This window comes from Sander lucioperca, chromosome 3 (assembly GCF_008315115.2).
Source record: "Sander lucioperca isolate FBNREF2018 chromosome 3, SLUC_FBN_1.2, whole genome shotgun sequence".
NCBI lineage: Eukaryota > Metazoa > Chordata > Actinopteri > Perciformes > Percidae > Sander > Sander lucioperca.
Window position 1 is genome coordinate 30,051,956 of NC_050175.1, and position 14,966 is coordinate 30,066,921.

At 39.6% G+C, this 14,966-nt stretch overlaps 1 protein-coding gene across 1 annotated transcript; it reads left to right on the forward strand.

The window, feature by feature from the left end:
• Nucleotides 1-1,701: 1,701 nt before the first annotated feature.
• On the forward strand, nucleotides 1,702-14,538 carry LOC116054723 (cytochrome P450 27C1-like). The gene is made up of 9 exons (XM_031306421.2): nucleotides 1,702-2,144; nucleotides 9,284-9,474; nucleotides 10,120-10,319; nucleotides 10,653-10,862; nucleotides 11,709-11,872; nucleotides 12,392-12,558; nucleotides 13,045-13,123; nucleotides 13,307-13,510; nucleotides 14,017-14,538. The coding sequence occupies exons 1-9, from the start codon at nucleotides 1,854-1,856 to the stop codon at nucleotides 14,134-14,136; spliced, it is 1,626 nt and encodes a 541-aa protein (XP_031162281.1). The 5' UTR covers nucleotides 1,702-1,853; the 3' UTR covers nucleotides 14,137-14,538.
• The last annotated feature ends 428 nt before the right edge of the window (nucleotides 14,539-14,966 follow it).

The following is a 14,966-nucleotide window of genomic DNA, read 5'->3' on the forward strand; positions in this document are numbered from 1 at the left end:
CCCTCAAAATATACTGCCACCCTCTTGCCACCCATGAATATTTTTCTAGATCCGCCCCTGCAAACACGTGGTGCCTACAACGGCTTCATGACAGGTTGAGAACCAAGTTAGAGGTTAATGAGGAGCTTTAATTGCTGCTTCAGTATGCATGACATAGTTAGGTAATTTTCTGGAGATTGCAGTAATCTCTGCAGTGCATTAGTTGCAACACACTGCAGTTGCACAATTCAGGTGTTTTCACCAATTCTCTGATCTGTAATTTTACATCTGTGAGCTCTATTAATCCTATTTTTTTGTGTGTAAGCCTTCTAATCTTTGACCCTAATCTTAAACCACCACATAGAATGAGGCAGCATGGATTGAGGACAGTTGTTTTTCTCACCTTCAAATTCAATGCATAGATTTGTCGGAGAGAGCTGGGGTCCTCTAGCCTTTGGGTTTTCTTTCTCACGAGAAAGGTGTTTTGACCGGGGAGTCATCGCACGGAATGATTACTCTAGTCTTCAGAAGAGAGTCTGGTCTGATACCTTCAAGCACTTCCTGTTTTAAGGGAGGGATATTGTTTCATACAAGTCCCGTAGTCTGTTTTAGGGTGAACTACCAGGTGTGGCTCCTTTCATGGGACGCACATCATGTTCGTGACATGCCTACAAATTGGGTGGCACCTCGTATAGTTCTGACATGTCAACGTCACTACTTTCAGTCACCATGATGTCTGTGTGTGTGTGTGATGTACGTTGTGTTTGTGGACTGAGCTCAACAGTTCTTTTAACTAAGGCAATAGATGTAATGAATTTCTTAAATACATTACCTCTTTTTTACTGTACAGCATACTAGGATCCTCTACAGTCCTGAAGATAGTAAGCCGCATCTGTGAGCGTATCCGTGGTCCCAAATCTTTCCATTCCCAGCTGGCAGGTTTTGCCAGCGACACGTGGAGAAGTGCCATTGAACAATTGTGACTGTGCTTGGGAGAGAGATACAGAAACAGCAGCAACAGACTGTCCAGAAAACACACGGTAAACTTAGTTTCTCAACCTGTTGCCAGTTAACCCCATACTTAGTCAAATCTTTTTTAGGGCCATCTGACATATACTGCACTGCAGTATGTATGGAGTCATACAACATTCTGTTATTATGCTGTGTGTGCAACCTCTGTGAAGTGTGATGTTAGTGAGGCCACACATAAACACACAGCAGTGAATCTGGGCTGTATTTAACCATTAGTGGAGTAAGTGGTAACTGTGGCACTCTCTAGCCATGTGGGTGTGATTTTAACACTATACCAAACTCGCAGATCATCTAATATACAAGAGAGGGGAGGAGTGTATGGTTCGATAATAGGAATACCCCCTCATCCTATATTTTATATGTTCTTCCACTAGTTTTAGGTGGTTTTGGCAGTGCATTTTTCTTCATCACAGATAATGTAGCTACAGAATCAACTATAAAAGTAATTGGATGTCCTGCTACGTAATGTCAATTCTGGTAATTTCATATAGCTTGTCTTAGGAGGTGTACTTTGTACTTTAATCTTAACTTTCTGCAAATGTAGCAGGTGGATGTTACTTTGTACTTTAACCTTAGCTTCTACATATTAATGGCAGGAGGACACCTCCGGCCCTCACTTTGACTTCGGAAAGAGCTTTCCTTTGTACAACCGTTATTGGCTTGTGAACAGTCTTTGTGCTAGTCACCGCCTGGTAGCTGTGCACCTTAGCGTATACAGCTGGCTATTTACAGACGTGACAGGATCATTGTATTTGCATATGTGAACTCTGCCGGTTTTACACTTTGACTCGATCATTTAGCCTATCGTTTGTGCGCACGGAAACACTGGAAGTATCAAAATAATGGCAATCCTGAATCATTTTGCGACAGCATGCTGGAAGAATATGCAAGGCTATCGGCTAAATAAGCAGTTGTTCGTCGTTTTACGCGCTTTGCACAAGTCAACAGCAAGCGAGGAATTTGGGATCCCCGCGGCTGGAGAAAAGGCCATGCCTGAAAGATTGATCACACCGGCAGATGTCGGCAAGAAAACCAGAATCAAGACCCTGAAGGAGATGCCAGGACCCAGCGCCCTATCCAACTTAATCGAGTTCTTCTGGAGAGACGGGTTTAGTAGAGTTCATGAAATTCAGGTAACGGTGTCCGTGTAGGCTATGTCTCGCCTGGTAGGCTACTTAATCTCATTTTGTTTTATTTGTGTTTTTCACCAATGGTGAACAGCCAATGTAATCTCAGCGTAAACCAAATTTGCCAGGGATGGGTACCTCGATGGCAGATATAATATATATATATATATATATATATATATATATATATATATATATATATATATATATATATAGGTATAGGTATGTGCAGTGTTGGGCAAGTTACTTCCAAAATGTAATACATTATAGATTACTAGTTACTGTCATTTGAGAGTAATTAGTTATATTACAATATTACTGTCTCTGAATTGTAATGCGTTACACTACTTTTGCATTACTTTTGAGTTACTTTCACCAAAATAACAGGGGAAGTTTGATTTGGCAGCTAGCTTGTGAATTTCACCACCGGATCAATAAAGTCTCCTCTTTATCCACTTTAATGCATCATAGATTATTCATATTTTGTTTAATTAATATAAATATGCAAAGTAACTAAAGCTATACAAAATAGATAAGTAAAACATATAATAGGCAAGTAGGAGAAAATGAAAATACTCAAAAGTATGGCATTGTTGTAAAATGTTTGTTTATAGCACTTCAATAAGAAATTCATGTTGTTTAGGTTAAAACACGCTAAAGGAAATGTTCAATTATAGTGTGATTAAAACTCACTATTCACTTGATTTACAGCTGATTTGTGAAAAGGTAGCCTACACAACCTTATTTAACAGTAATTTAGTTTTACTGCGAACCGTCACAGGAAGTGCTTTTATTTTGAAGTAGGCTACACGGAAGTTGTCTGTTGTGTAGCCTACTCTTGTTAGCTTACTGAGATGCAACATGTCCGTCAGGCTCAAGTTGTTCACTTTCTTGTTTGTAAAACTGTAACATATTGAACAGTAAATGGTCATAGTAAAAGACAAGCGCTTTTGGTCGTCATTCGAAGCCATTCCTACGGTGGCCGACAGGGGCAAACGCCCTGCAACTTAAGAAAACACACGCAAATAGACAAAACACAAGCAAATTAAGAAAACAACTTCATTAATTTGACAACACATGTGCAGCATTCAGCAAACGCGCTGCAAATACCACAACACAACCAAATACATAAACGCACTGCAAATATGAAACGATGCAAAAAGAAAAGCACGCAAACCCCGAAAAAAGAAGCGATGCAAAAAGAAAAACAACTTCATTAATTTGACAACACATGCGCAGCATTCAGCAAACGCGCTGCAAATATCACAACACAACCAAATACATAAACGCGCTGCAAATACACACAACACAACCAAATACATAAACGCACTGCAAATACACACAACACAACCAAATAGATAAACGCACTGCAAATATGAAACGATGCAAAAAGAAAAGCACACCAACCCAGAAAACAAATGCAACAAAAAAACGCTGCATCCAGATTACACAACGGAAGTTCTCCAGACCTCTAGAGGGAGCAGCTAAGTGGAACAGCTGGATTTTCGACCTCACGGGGAGAGAGGGAGAGAGGGAGAGCGAGAGAGAGAGAGAGAGACTGCATAGACTGCATAGACTGTAAATATTAAATCTATGTTTGAGATCTGTTTTCTCTCGTTTGGTTGGTGTGTCTCGGCTCAGGTCCCAGCTGATACTCAATCAGCAGAGACGTCTGTAAACTCGTGGTGATAAAACATTTAAAACGGCATCAGTGTTTAACGTTGACGTTTGTTTAAGCCACATGAGAGGGTTTAATTTCGAGGTCCGAAATTACTGAAGTGTAGACCTCCTCAAGTGTAATATTGTGATTATACAACAACGGTTACCAACAAAATAAGTGATCAATCTGTATTCATATTGTGGAGCAATTCGCTCTTGAAATACAAAAAACAGACAGGATTTCTAGTCCCTCCCTGTTAGTAAACCAGCCAATTTACCGTGGGATTTATCAAACTGAATAAATCCCGCCCGCACATGTAAACACAAAACTGCTTTGCTAACTCCAACGTGTTGTAAGTAAGACATCTGCTGAAAAAGTTATTGTATTCATCAGCATGATTGCCGTACTGTTTAGTTCACAAACATCCAACACACCACCACCAAGTACAAACACATAGCGGACCAGACGCAAGCTTTTATTTTGAAAAGCCGAAGCTCGGGGCAGCACCAGCCGGGAGGGCATGAGACGGGAGCATAGACTGTATATTAATAATATATTATGTTATTAATAATAATAATAATAATAATATGAATTTAATATCGGTTAATAACGGTCAAAAATCCAGCTGTTCCACTTAGCTGCTCCCTCTAGAGGCCTGGAGAACTTCCGTTGTGTAATCTGGATGCAGCGTTTTTTTGTTGCATTTGTTTTCGGGGTTTGAGTGCTTTTCTTTTTGCATCGTTTCATATTTGCAGCGCGTTTATCTATTTGGTTGTGTTGTGTGTATTTGCAGCGCGTTTATGTATTTGGTTGTGTTGTGATATTTGCAGTGCGTTTTCTGAATGCTGCGCATGTGTTGTCAAATTAATGAAGTTGTTTTTCTTTTTGCATCGCTTCTTTTTTCGGGGTTTGCGTGCTTTTCTTTTTGCATGGTTTTTTATTTGCAGTGCGTTTATGTATTTGGTTGTGTTGTGGTATTTGCAGTGCGTTTGCTGAATGCTGCGCATGTGTTGTCAAATTAATGAAGTTGTTTTCTTAATTTGCTTGTGTTTTGTCTATTTGCGTGTGTTTTCTTAAGTTGCAGGGCGTTTGCCCCTGTCGGCTACCGTACATTCCACTACAGGCATAGTTACTCTCTACGGCTGATAAAAGGCAATGATATTTACGTGTAGCAAGCCTCAACATTAATTCCCGACATGTTTATATCTGTCAGCCGCTGACGTACCGTCACCTGTTGGGACATACATGCTGTCCGTACCGTCTCTGGTTCTGACCACGGGAACAGAAACAGGACAGCTCACTTCAACGCAGCGTAATAACTCCTGAAAATAATATCCATCTCGCAAATGTATCTGTCTCTGCAGTCATCTCAACCATCGAATACAGCGACAGGAAAATAATACGCCTTTTTTTTTTTTCCTGTGAAGAAATGTGTCGCGGTGTTGGTGAATTCTTAAAAAAAACAATGCACCACTAAATGTTGCGTTAAAATGCGTTGTAACTCACGTTACTGAGATTGTAACGAGTATAATATTACCGAAATTTAATTAGTAATGCGTTATATTACTGCGTTACAGCAAAAAGGAATACATTACTGTAATTGCGTTACTTTTGTAACGCGTTACTCCCAACACTGGGTATGTGACCTGTCTGAAGCAGGTGAAACAGAAACAATGAAGAAACGGCGCGTATCGTGTCTTTCCCAGATTGCTTCTCTCGGTTTGTTTTATTAACGACTCAAAATCATTTACACATGACATTTCTTTTCTCACATTTTTGTTAACAGTTGTTAACAGACATCGATGTTAATAAGATGTTTAATGACATTAATCAGATTATAGGAGGTTTTTGTTATGAAGGCTAATAAAATTTTATTATGCACTTATTAACCAGTAGCAATGCTCCTTTGCAGCTACTGGAACTAAAGTGGGAACAGATGAGTTAATATTTATAGGCTAAACAATAATTAAAAGAAGGACGTGGAAAAGCACAAAATCACACTCTAAGCCCTCTTTTGTGGAAAATATATATAATTTGTTTTAACATTTCCTAACATTCATATTTCATAACTTTGAACTCAGCAACAAAAAAAACACTGACGGTTGAAATAAACTACATTGTGATTTAACAGATTTTGGTTATTTACATATACATTTCATGTATAATTTAGTGAGGATAAGTCAAGACCATGTTATGGTTTAATGCGGAACATTAAAATGCTATGTAAAAAATGTTTAAAAGTTTATTTGAAGTCGTTTTGGATAAAAGCATCAGCTAAATGCATGTAATGTAATAAATAATTCATTTGTAAATTGTTGTTGAAATACCATGTTGTTTTGATGTATGGTAAATTATTCATTTTATTGTAATCCAAGTATATCCTTTGTTATTGGTTATAGGCTACATTGTAAAGTATTGTAAATTAAGAAATGAGGTAGTTTTGTTAAACAGAGAGAGAACAGAATAACTTATTACCCTGCACTATGTGTGTGTTTTTTTTTTTCTTTGAAAGACCAGATAAGATAAGGAGAAACACTTGAGATTGCTAGCCCAGCCCAGCTAGACTATAGACAGTTGTGGAGGCAGTGAGGCCTACTGTAGGACCTGCCCACAGAGGACATCTGACTTGCTCGATTACTTTTTCGAACCCCAACAAGAACACAGCCACACTATTAGCTCTACCCAGGTAGCAGTACTTGAGGTAGTGTATAACAAATACACACAGAACAAGAAACTGGATTCTTGGATCTTGGAACTCCTTGACTTGGAGGAGTGTTGATACAGAACAACTAAGCTACTGAACTCATGGGATCTCTACTCCGTAACTTTAAGGAGCAGACACTGACCTCTTCAAATCTTAACTTTTCCACTTATCTCTTGAAAGATCACATAACGAAGAACACTTTTTTTAAGAGGTCTATTTTTATTTTCCATCTGTATGTGTGTTTGTGGTTGCAGCAAGGCAGTACATCTTTCATACAACTCAAACTCCTCTCGTGACTTATTAGGGCAATGCAAACCACTCCCCGAACCTAGCTAGATGTTAGCATCTCAATCGCGCACTGATTAGAACTAGAAGCGCTACCGAATGTTCTTTTTGTTGCTGTGTTTAGTTGAAAGTTATGAAATATGAATGTTATGAAATGTAAAAAAAAAAAATCAACAAAATATGTATTTCTATAAACATTTACTCATCTTAATAAGACACTGTTCCCACTTCAGTTCGAGTAGCTGCAAAGGAGCATTGTTACTGGTTAATAAGTGCATAATAAAGAGTTTATTAATTTAAATAAGACACTGTTCCCACTTTAGTTTCAGTAGCTGCAAAATAGCATTGTTACTGGTTAATAATGTTAATTTCTGCTTATTAACGGTTAATTACTGCTTATTAAAAGCACCTTAAAAGAAACAGTTACCTTATTGGGTAATGGTCACTACCAACTGTTGATTGATTTAAAACTTCCCAAGTACTAACACTAGCAATTGTAGCAGATGTGATTGTTGGATGTATAACACTCTCCGTATTCTGTGAACTATTATATCTTGTACCATTTCCATCATTAATTCACACCAATTCCATATCATCAATGAACTCTTCTATCACAGACCCATTTACATCTGTATCATTACTCCCCCACATTGTGCTGTGTGCATTCAAATCTCCACACCATACTATTTTTCCTTGCGTTGACCCTCTTACATCTTTCAATAGATCATAAATAAATCTATTACAAGGATAATAGTAATTTACTGTCACTAAACTGCTATTTTCTATTCACACTTTGATTTCAATTGATTAATTTTCTTTCCCAATATTAACTACATTATAATTCAACCCATTTTTTCCAAATCACGCATTTACTTCCCCCGCCAGGAATCAAGACGCCGCTTGATTACATTAGACTCGAGCGGTTGCACGGTTACATTCGGTCGCGACATACCACATATACACTCATACTGACCGACACTAGACTCACGCACTGGCCACGGTTATATTCGGTAACCTGGTGTGCAGTCTCCTCGTGACAGTCTAACTACCATGTAGCAACATTCACTTCTAACATTTAACTTAACGTAACTACCAAAATAACATTACGTGTATTTGTATGTGATATAATACTTTCCCCTTGGTAATGTAGCCTATGAATTTCCATGAACACAATTCTAAAATGCACGAGACATAAAGGCTTCTGGGATCGGTTGATAACTCAAACTTGCCGAGAACCTATAGACACCCGTTTGATCACATAGACTCATGCATTAGGCATGGTTACGGTCTTGTTCAGTAGCCTGGTGTGCGGTCTCCTCGTGACAGCCTACCTACCATGTAACAACAGTTAACATAACTACCAAGATAACATGACATGTATTTGTATGTGATATCCATTGATAATGTAGCCTATGAATTACTATGTACACAATCATCGAAGATGCATGAAAAAAATAAAGGCTTTTGGGATCGGTTGATAACTCAAACTTGCCGAGAACCTAGATACCCTTTTGAATATATACTCATGCAGTACCCTCGGTTACGGTCCTTACGGTCTCGTTCAGTAGCCTGGTATGCGGTCTCCTCGTGACAGCCTACCTACCATGTAGCAACATTCACTTCTCTGACTGAACAACAATGTACCGGACTATCCAGCTACCAGGCCTGCTGCTCTGTCGCCGGGTAAGACTAGTGGAGGTGGGCTGTGTTAACACGGACTGGTGCTTGTATCCAACTAACTGCTGGTGGAGTTTGTGACTGTTAAATGCCGACCATTCTACATTCCACGCAATTTTACGGCTGTGTTTATACTCGGTGTTTACAGCCCACCAAGCGCTAATGCTAGTATGCGTTGCTGAACTTTACGGAGCCTATAATGTGTGTGCACTAAATGTAGCCTGTTTTGTATGTCGTTTATATATAATGTCGTTTTTATATATTTTAAATGTGTGACACCACTTGAGCCACGGTGAAACGTTGTTTTGTGTACATATATGGTTGAAATGACAATAAAACACACTTGAGTTGAGTTGACTGTTTCACTGTCTGTCTGTCTGTAAACGGTAGGCGTGGCTTGGGAGTGGACTCTAAAGCAGTGAAGCAAGTGCATTCTGGGATTTGGTGTCTTTCATCCACATGAGCCAAAAAGACATTTTCTGGCTTTTCTCGGCCTAGAAGCCACCAATTTCTAAAAGAAATTCACATTTCTACTACATAAGTTACCCAATTTAAGGATATATTCATCTTTCCAACGGTGAAATATCCCTTTAAGCCAAGTGATTTCACCTGAGGGGGCGGTTCCTTTCCAAACCCACTTTATCTTCCCTGCCTCAGATGTGGTCATGTGGCCTCTGCTCAGGGACTTTTAACAACTAAAATGCATTACATTTTGATTTAATAAAAAATAGTCAGTCTAATAAAATAAAATGAGTCCTAATTTTCTTCAAAAGAAATACATGTGACTACTAATTTATTTGTGTCACTACTGCTTTATAGATGGAGCACAGGAAGAAGTATGGCAAAATATTCAAATCCCGTTTTGGACCCCAGCTGGTGGTCTCAGTGGCGGACCGTGACCTGGTGGCTGAGGTGCTGAGGGCCGAGGGCGTGGCCCCTCAAAGAGCTAACATGGAGTCCTGGAAGGAGTACAGAGACATGAGAGGCCGTTCCACTGGCCTCATCTCAGCGTGAGTCTACCTTCAAACTTTGATAATTTGAGTCTGGACAAGGACTTCCTGAAATTAATGACTTTGTGGGTCGACATGATAATAGTCTATAATATAGACTATATAGCTATAGACTGTATATTGATGGCGTTCCATTTACGGGATTGTTCCGTTGCCTGATGTCCCTCATTTTCGGTCGGATGTCCCTCACCTTCCGCTTTCTTTGTGTTGGCATTCTAAATTCCAGTCGATTCAGGAAACCTGAAAAAAAAAAATCTAATTATATTTACCTTTTTTTTGAGTAAAAGTCTCATCACACACTCGACAGCCCTTTTAATTCCAAAGCTGGCCTCCCTACGTGCACATTCCCCCAAAACAAGTTCCTTCCCGAGGCTATTTTGCAGAGGCACCGTACCTGTGTCTGACGCTAAGATGAAGGGAAGCCGCCAAAGGTGATTGTGATTGGTTTAAAGAAATGCCAGTAAACCAGAGTTTGGTTTTCTCCTATCCAGGAATGTTTTTGGACTAGCCCGACACTCCTCCTCAGCGCTGTGGATATAGGTCTGGCAATGCAGGACTAACAGGATAATGACAAGGCAATTTTCTCTATAAGTCTATGAATGTCTTTCCAAAAATGTACCTTGTTGCTTGTGTCCTGTTTTCCAGTGAGGGAGAAGATTGGCTAAAGATGCGGAGCGTGCTCAGGCAGCTGGTCATGCGTCCCCGTGATGTAGCAGTCTTCTCTGATGATGTGAACCAAGTGGTAGATGACCTCATCAAGAGAGTTGCTATTCTGCGCTCCCAGGAGTCTGACGGAGCAACTGTTCTCAACGTGAATGACCTCTTCTTCAAATATGCCATGGAAGGTTTGTAAAGACAAATGTTTGTGAATGAACTGAATGTTGGGCATGGTGGATTTGAAAGGATAGTGCAGGTGGGGGGGGGGTAAGGAGATCAGTGAGGCCATCAGAGAGGACAACAGGTACGCAGGAGGAGGTGATAGCAGAGAGGAAAATAGAAAAATCCGTAAACCATATCATTAAATCTTCTCAAAATTAGATTTACCACATTGTGATTGACCTGTTACATTCCAGTTATACTTACAGTAAGGAACAAGTGATGGAAAGCAATCATTGCAGCTTTCCAACTGGATTATTGAACCGCTGTCTACCTCTTCCTTGCCGTTGTCTTGTCTACAGGTGTGGCAGTCATTTTGTACGAGTCCCGACTAGGCTGTTTGGAAAATGAGATTCCCCAGGAAACCCAAGACTACATCGGTGCTCTGCACCTCATGTTCAGCTCCTTCAAGACAACCATGTATGCCGGAGCGATCCCCAAGTGGCTCCGACCGGTCATCCCCAAACCATGGGAGGAGTTCTGTTTCTCCTGGGATGGCCTCTTCAAATTCAGTAAGTGCTGTAATTCTTACCACAGAGGGCACATAAATACTTTTTAGTATGCTTTTATGTTCCAGTGAACTATCTGCCTGGAGTAACTACAGTTCTTTTAAAAGGGTATTCCAGCAATTTAGTACTTCACTTCCAAAAAGTGAAGAAAATTAAAGCAGAGGAAGCAGAGGTTTCCTGATTTATAGTCCATAGTAAGGGTCAAGCTGGATGCTACAGAGGCTTGAAGTCTCCAAGCCGAGAAAGCTATCATCAGGATTTTTTTCTTCAGCATTGACCAGAGATGTATAGTAACGAAGTAGAACTACTTCACTACAGGTTGTCTCATTGGAACTACAGCTCGTGCTACCCGATAGTGTGAGATGTAGTTCCAGTGAGACAACCTGTAGGGGGACCGAAGCGGGAAAAGTTACATAGTGTTGCTTTAAAATGTTACACGTCTTTCATCCAGTAAGAGTTTTCTACAACTTTTAATTCCCATTTATACTTTTTGAAAATATTCAATGCTTTTCTTTTCTTCAGAAATTGCATTCTCTAGTTATATATAGTTTCCGATGTGTAAACATGTTAGATAATGCTTTCTCTGTGGTTCTTTTTAAAATACAAAACAATACAGCTTAGTTCGGGTTAAGCATTTGCAAAAAATAGTTTTTATGAATAGCCTGACATCAATAGAGAGGAATGTTGATTGCATATACATCTCTAAGCTGTGCCATGGGATTGTGGGAGTATGGGGTCCCTCTGTTACATAACCGTTAACCATAACTGTTCTATTTTTTCCATTTTCCTTCACTACCCTTCCCTTTTTCCCACCTTTCCATTCATCCCACCTTCTCTGTCTGATCCCAGGCAGTATTCATGTTGACAAGAGGCTTGCAGAGATTAAGGCCCAACTTGAGAGGGGAGAGGAGGTGAAGGGGGGACTGCTCACACACATGCTCATTACCAAGGAGATGAGCACTGAGGAGATCTATGCCAATTTTACGGAGATGCTACTGGCTGGGGTCGACACGGTGTGTGTCTGTGTCCGTGTGTGTGTGTGTGTGTGTGTGTATGTGTGTGTGTGTGTGTGTGTGTGTGTGTGTGTGTTTGAGTCATTGTTCAGTTTCAAGAGTGTTTCTGGCGCCACATCCATGCCTGTGTAGCTGTGCCAGCATTGGCTCACAGCAGTGAATCGGGAGGTTACACAGTACGCCTGTCTATTCTTATTACATTTAATCTAAAGTGCACAGTGTAATAAGGGGCTGGAGGGATAAAGGGCTGAGAGTGCAGCTGGTGAAGTGGACTTGAGTGTCTTCTCAGTACTGGAATTGAAGCCCCTCATTGTTTCCCAACACTTACGCAACAATACAGAAACTCTTATATCTGCTTACATTGCAGTCAAACCTGCTGTAAAACATCAAGAATAAAAGGCAACATCTCCACAAAGATTTCTTTTAGGAGCAAATAAACAATACTAATATACTACACATTCAAATAGCAATCTATACAACAGATTTCTTTTAAAGAAATACCCTTTTCTATTCCCCTAGACATCCTTTACTCTTTCATGGGCCTGCTACCTGTTAGCGCGGCACCCTCAAATACAGCAGCAAATCTTTACGGAAGTGACGGAGACCCTGGGACCTGGAGCAGTCGCCACAGCAGACGATGTCCCTCGTCTTCCTCTCATCAGAGGGCTGGTCAAAGAGACACTCAGGTACAGACTGCATGAATATTTATACTCCCTGAGCTTTTTCTTCTTCTTTTCTTCTTTTTGTTTGCTCTCACTTGCAATGTTTGAAACAACTGAGCAATAGTTTAAGCGACTTTAATCAGAATCAGAATCAGAATCAGAATCAGCTTTATTGGCCAGGTTTGCGTAGACAAACAAGGATCTTTGCTCTCAAGTACAAAGCTCACTTAACCTATAAAGAATAAAAAACAGAAATGAAAGTAAGAAATATAAATAAATACTGTTAAATATGCAGTATAACAATAGAATTTACAAATTTACAAAAAATATACAGTAGCAATAAGAGAGAAAAGTTAGGGCATGACTGTTCAACATGTCACATCAGTATCTAATTTGTCCATTATCTTTCTCTGTGGGGCTTTCACTTATCCAGTTAGACTTACACTTTGTAAGAAGAAAAGTATATTTGCTGTTGAGTAACAGTCTTTATGTACCCCTGTCTGGGAGCAGGTTTTTTCCAGTTCTCCCAGGCAACGGACGGATAACCCAGGATGACTTGGTGGTGGGCGGATACTTAATCCCCAAAGGGGTAAGACTGATAGAGACATAATAGATGTGAGTCCTCTAGTGTGTGCATGTGCTGAAGAAAAAGCATGGCCATAAAAGTCAGCCAAAAACATTACAGTGGGACCAGATGTAACATATCCTGCATTACTCATACATAGGCCAGCTGTTTTCATTACACAACTGACATTTTTTCTTACTTTGTTAGACTCAGTTGGCCCTTTGTCACTACTCCACATCTTTTGATGAAGAGAACTTTGGTGATGCGTCAGACTTCAGACCTGATCGCTGGATACGAAAAGATTCCACAGATCGTGTCGACAACTTTGGCTCGATTCCCTTTGGCTACGGCATCAGGAGCTGCATCGGCAAGAGAATAGCAGAGTTAGAGATGCATCTAGCTCTCACAAGGGTAGGGGATTAATGAATTAGCTGTACACACATTCAAAATGTGTCTTCAGACATATATATATATATACGACTTTCACAATCAGATCTTCAGACCTTCATAGTCTACAACACAAATCACTGACATTTACTATATATTACCCGATAAATCAGAGTAAATACTATACATTTTAATAAAATAGTCCATCTTGCTGTCTATATCAGGCTTTTGAGACATTTTTTGCAAACCTAAACACTAAATTAAACAATAAAAAATGTTTTGCCAAACCATTTCATGGAAAAATTAACATTCTTAAATCATCATAGAATAGTACAAAAAATACAAATGTTCTAATTCTTCCAGATTACATAGCTCACACAATCCCTGAGTATTGTTGAATCTGCCAGAGGAAGCAAACCAGCTCCCAGCTGTGCTACTAAAGATCTTTGACTTCTAGATAAACACACTTATAAATGTATTCATTGATAATGAGTCATAAAATCTGATTTGTGTCTTTGCTCCTTGTGCAGCTCATTCAAAAGTTCCACATTGGCGTGTCTCCGCTTACTACTGATGTCAAGGCCAAAACCCACGGCCTGCTCTGCCCTGCTGCCCCCATCCACCTGCAGTTCATCGACAGGGAAAACTAGACTCAGACTCCTCTCCATAAGGTCTACTGTACTTTGTTTTTAAAGTGCTGATTCGTGTGTCTTACCTCCTCCCGTTCATTAGTGAGGAGGACACGAAATTAGTATGGGACCAGTAAAGATAGATTCATACTAATGTGCATACATGTGTGTTATAATGTGTGCACACACATTAATACATAATCACACTGTTTCCTCTTAAGAAAAAACTGTTTAGAATATTTTTTAATTTTAACTAATTCTAGGAAAAATGCTTTTAGCTTTTTTTATATGAAGGGAATTTGATCATCCTGTGAGATAGAACTAAAGAATGAATTATAACCTAAAAAGTAGATTATTTGCTCAACTAATGAAATATGTATTTTTTTACACTACGTTTTTGGATCAATAAATGTGTTCAGTTTTTCTGGTTTATATGCTGTTTGTGTGAATACAATTATTTTACCAGAATGTTGGTTACATCATGATTTTATTGAGAGGGATCATGTATGTTGCAGAACAGTTTTAGCAAGAGGAAAGCGAAAAGTTGGTGTGCTCAGGGCCGGCCATGACCAATTTGGTATCCTGGGCAAGATTTTAGCTGGTGCCCCTTGCATCGCTGCCAATTCCACTACCAATCATTGTGTCCATACACTCACACAGAAACTGCATAGCTTCATGCTTTCGAACAAGTCAATAGAGTTAATGCTGGTTAGAAAACAAATTAAAATATAATATTGGGCTCAAAGCATGCATTAATGTTGGACCACAAACTGTGTCTTCCATTGCAGGGAAATACTATCGAACAGGTAAAAGTGGCTAAATTGTTGGGTGTCACGATTGATGAAACATTA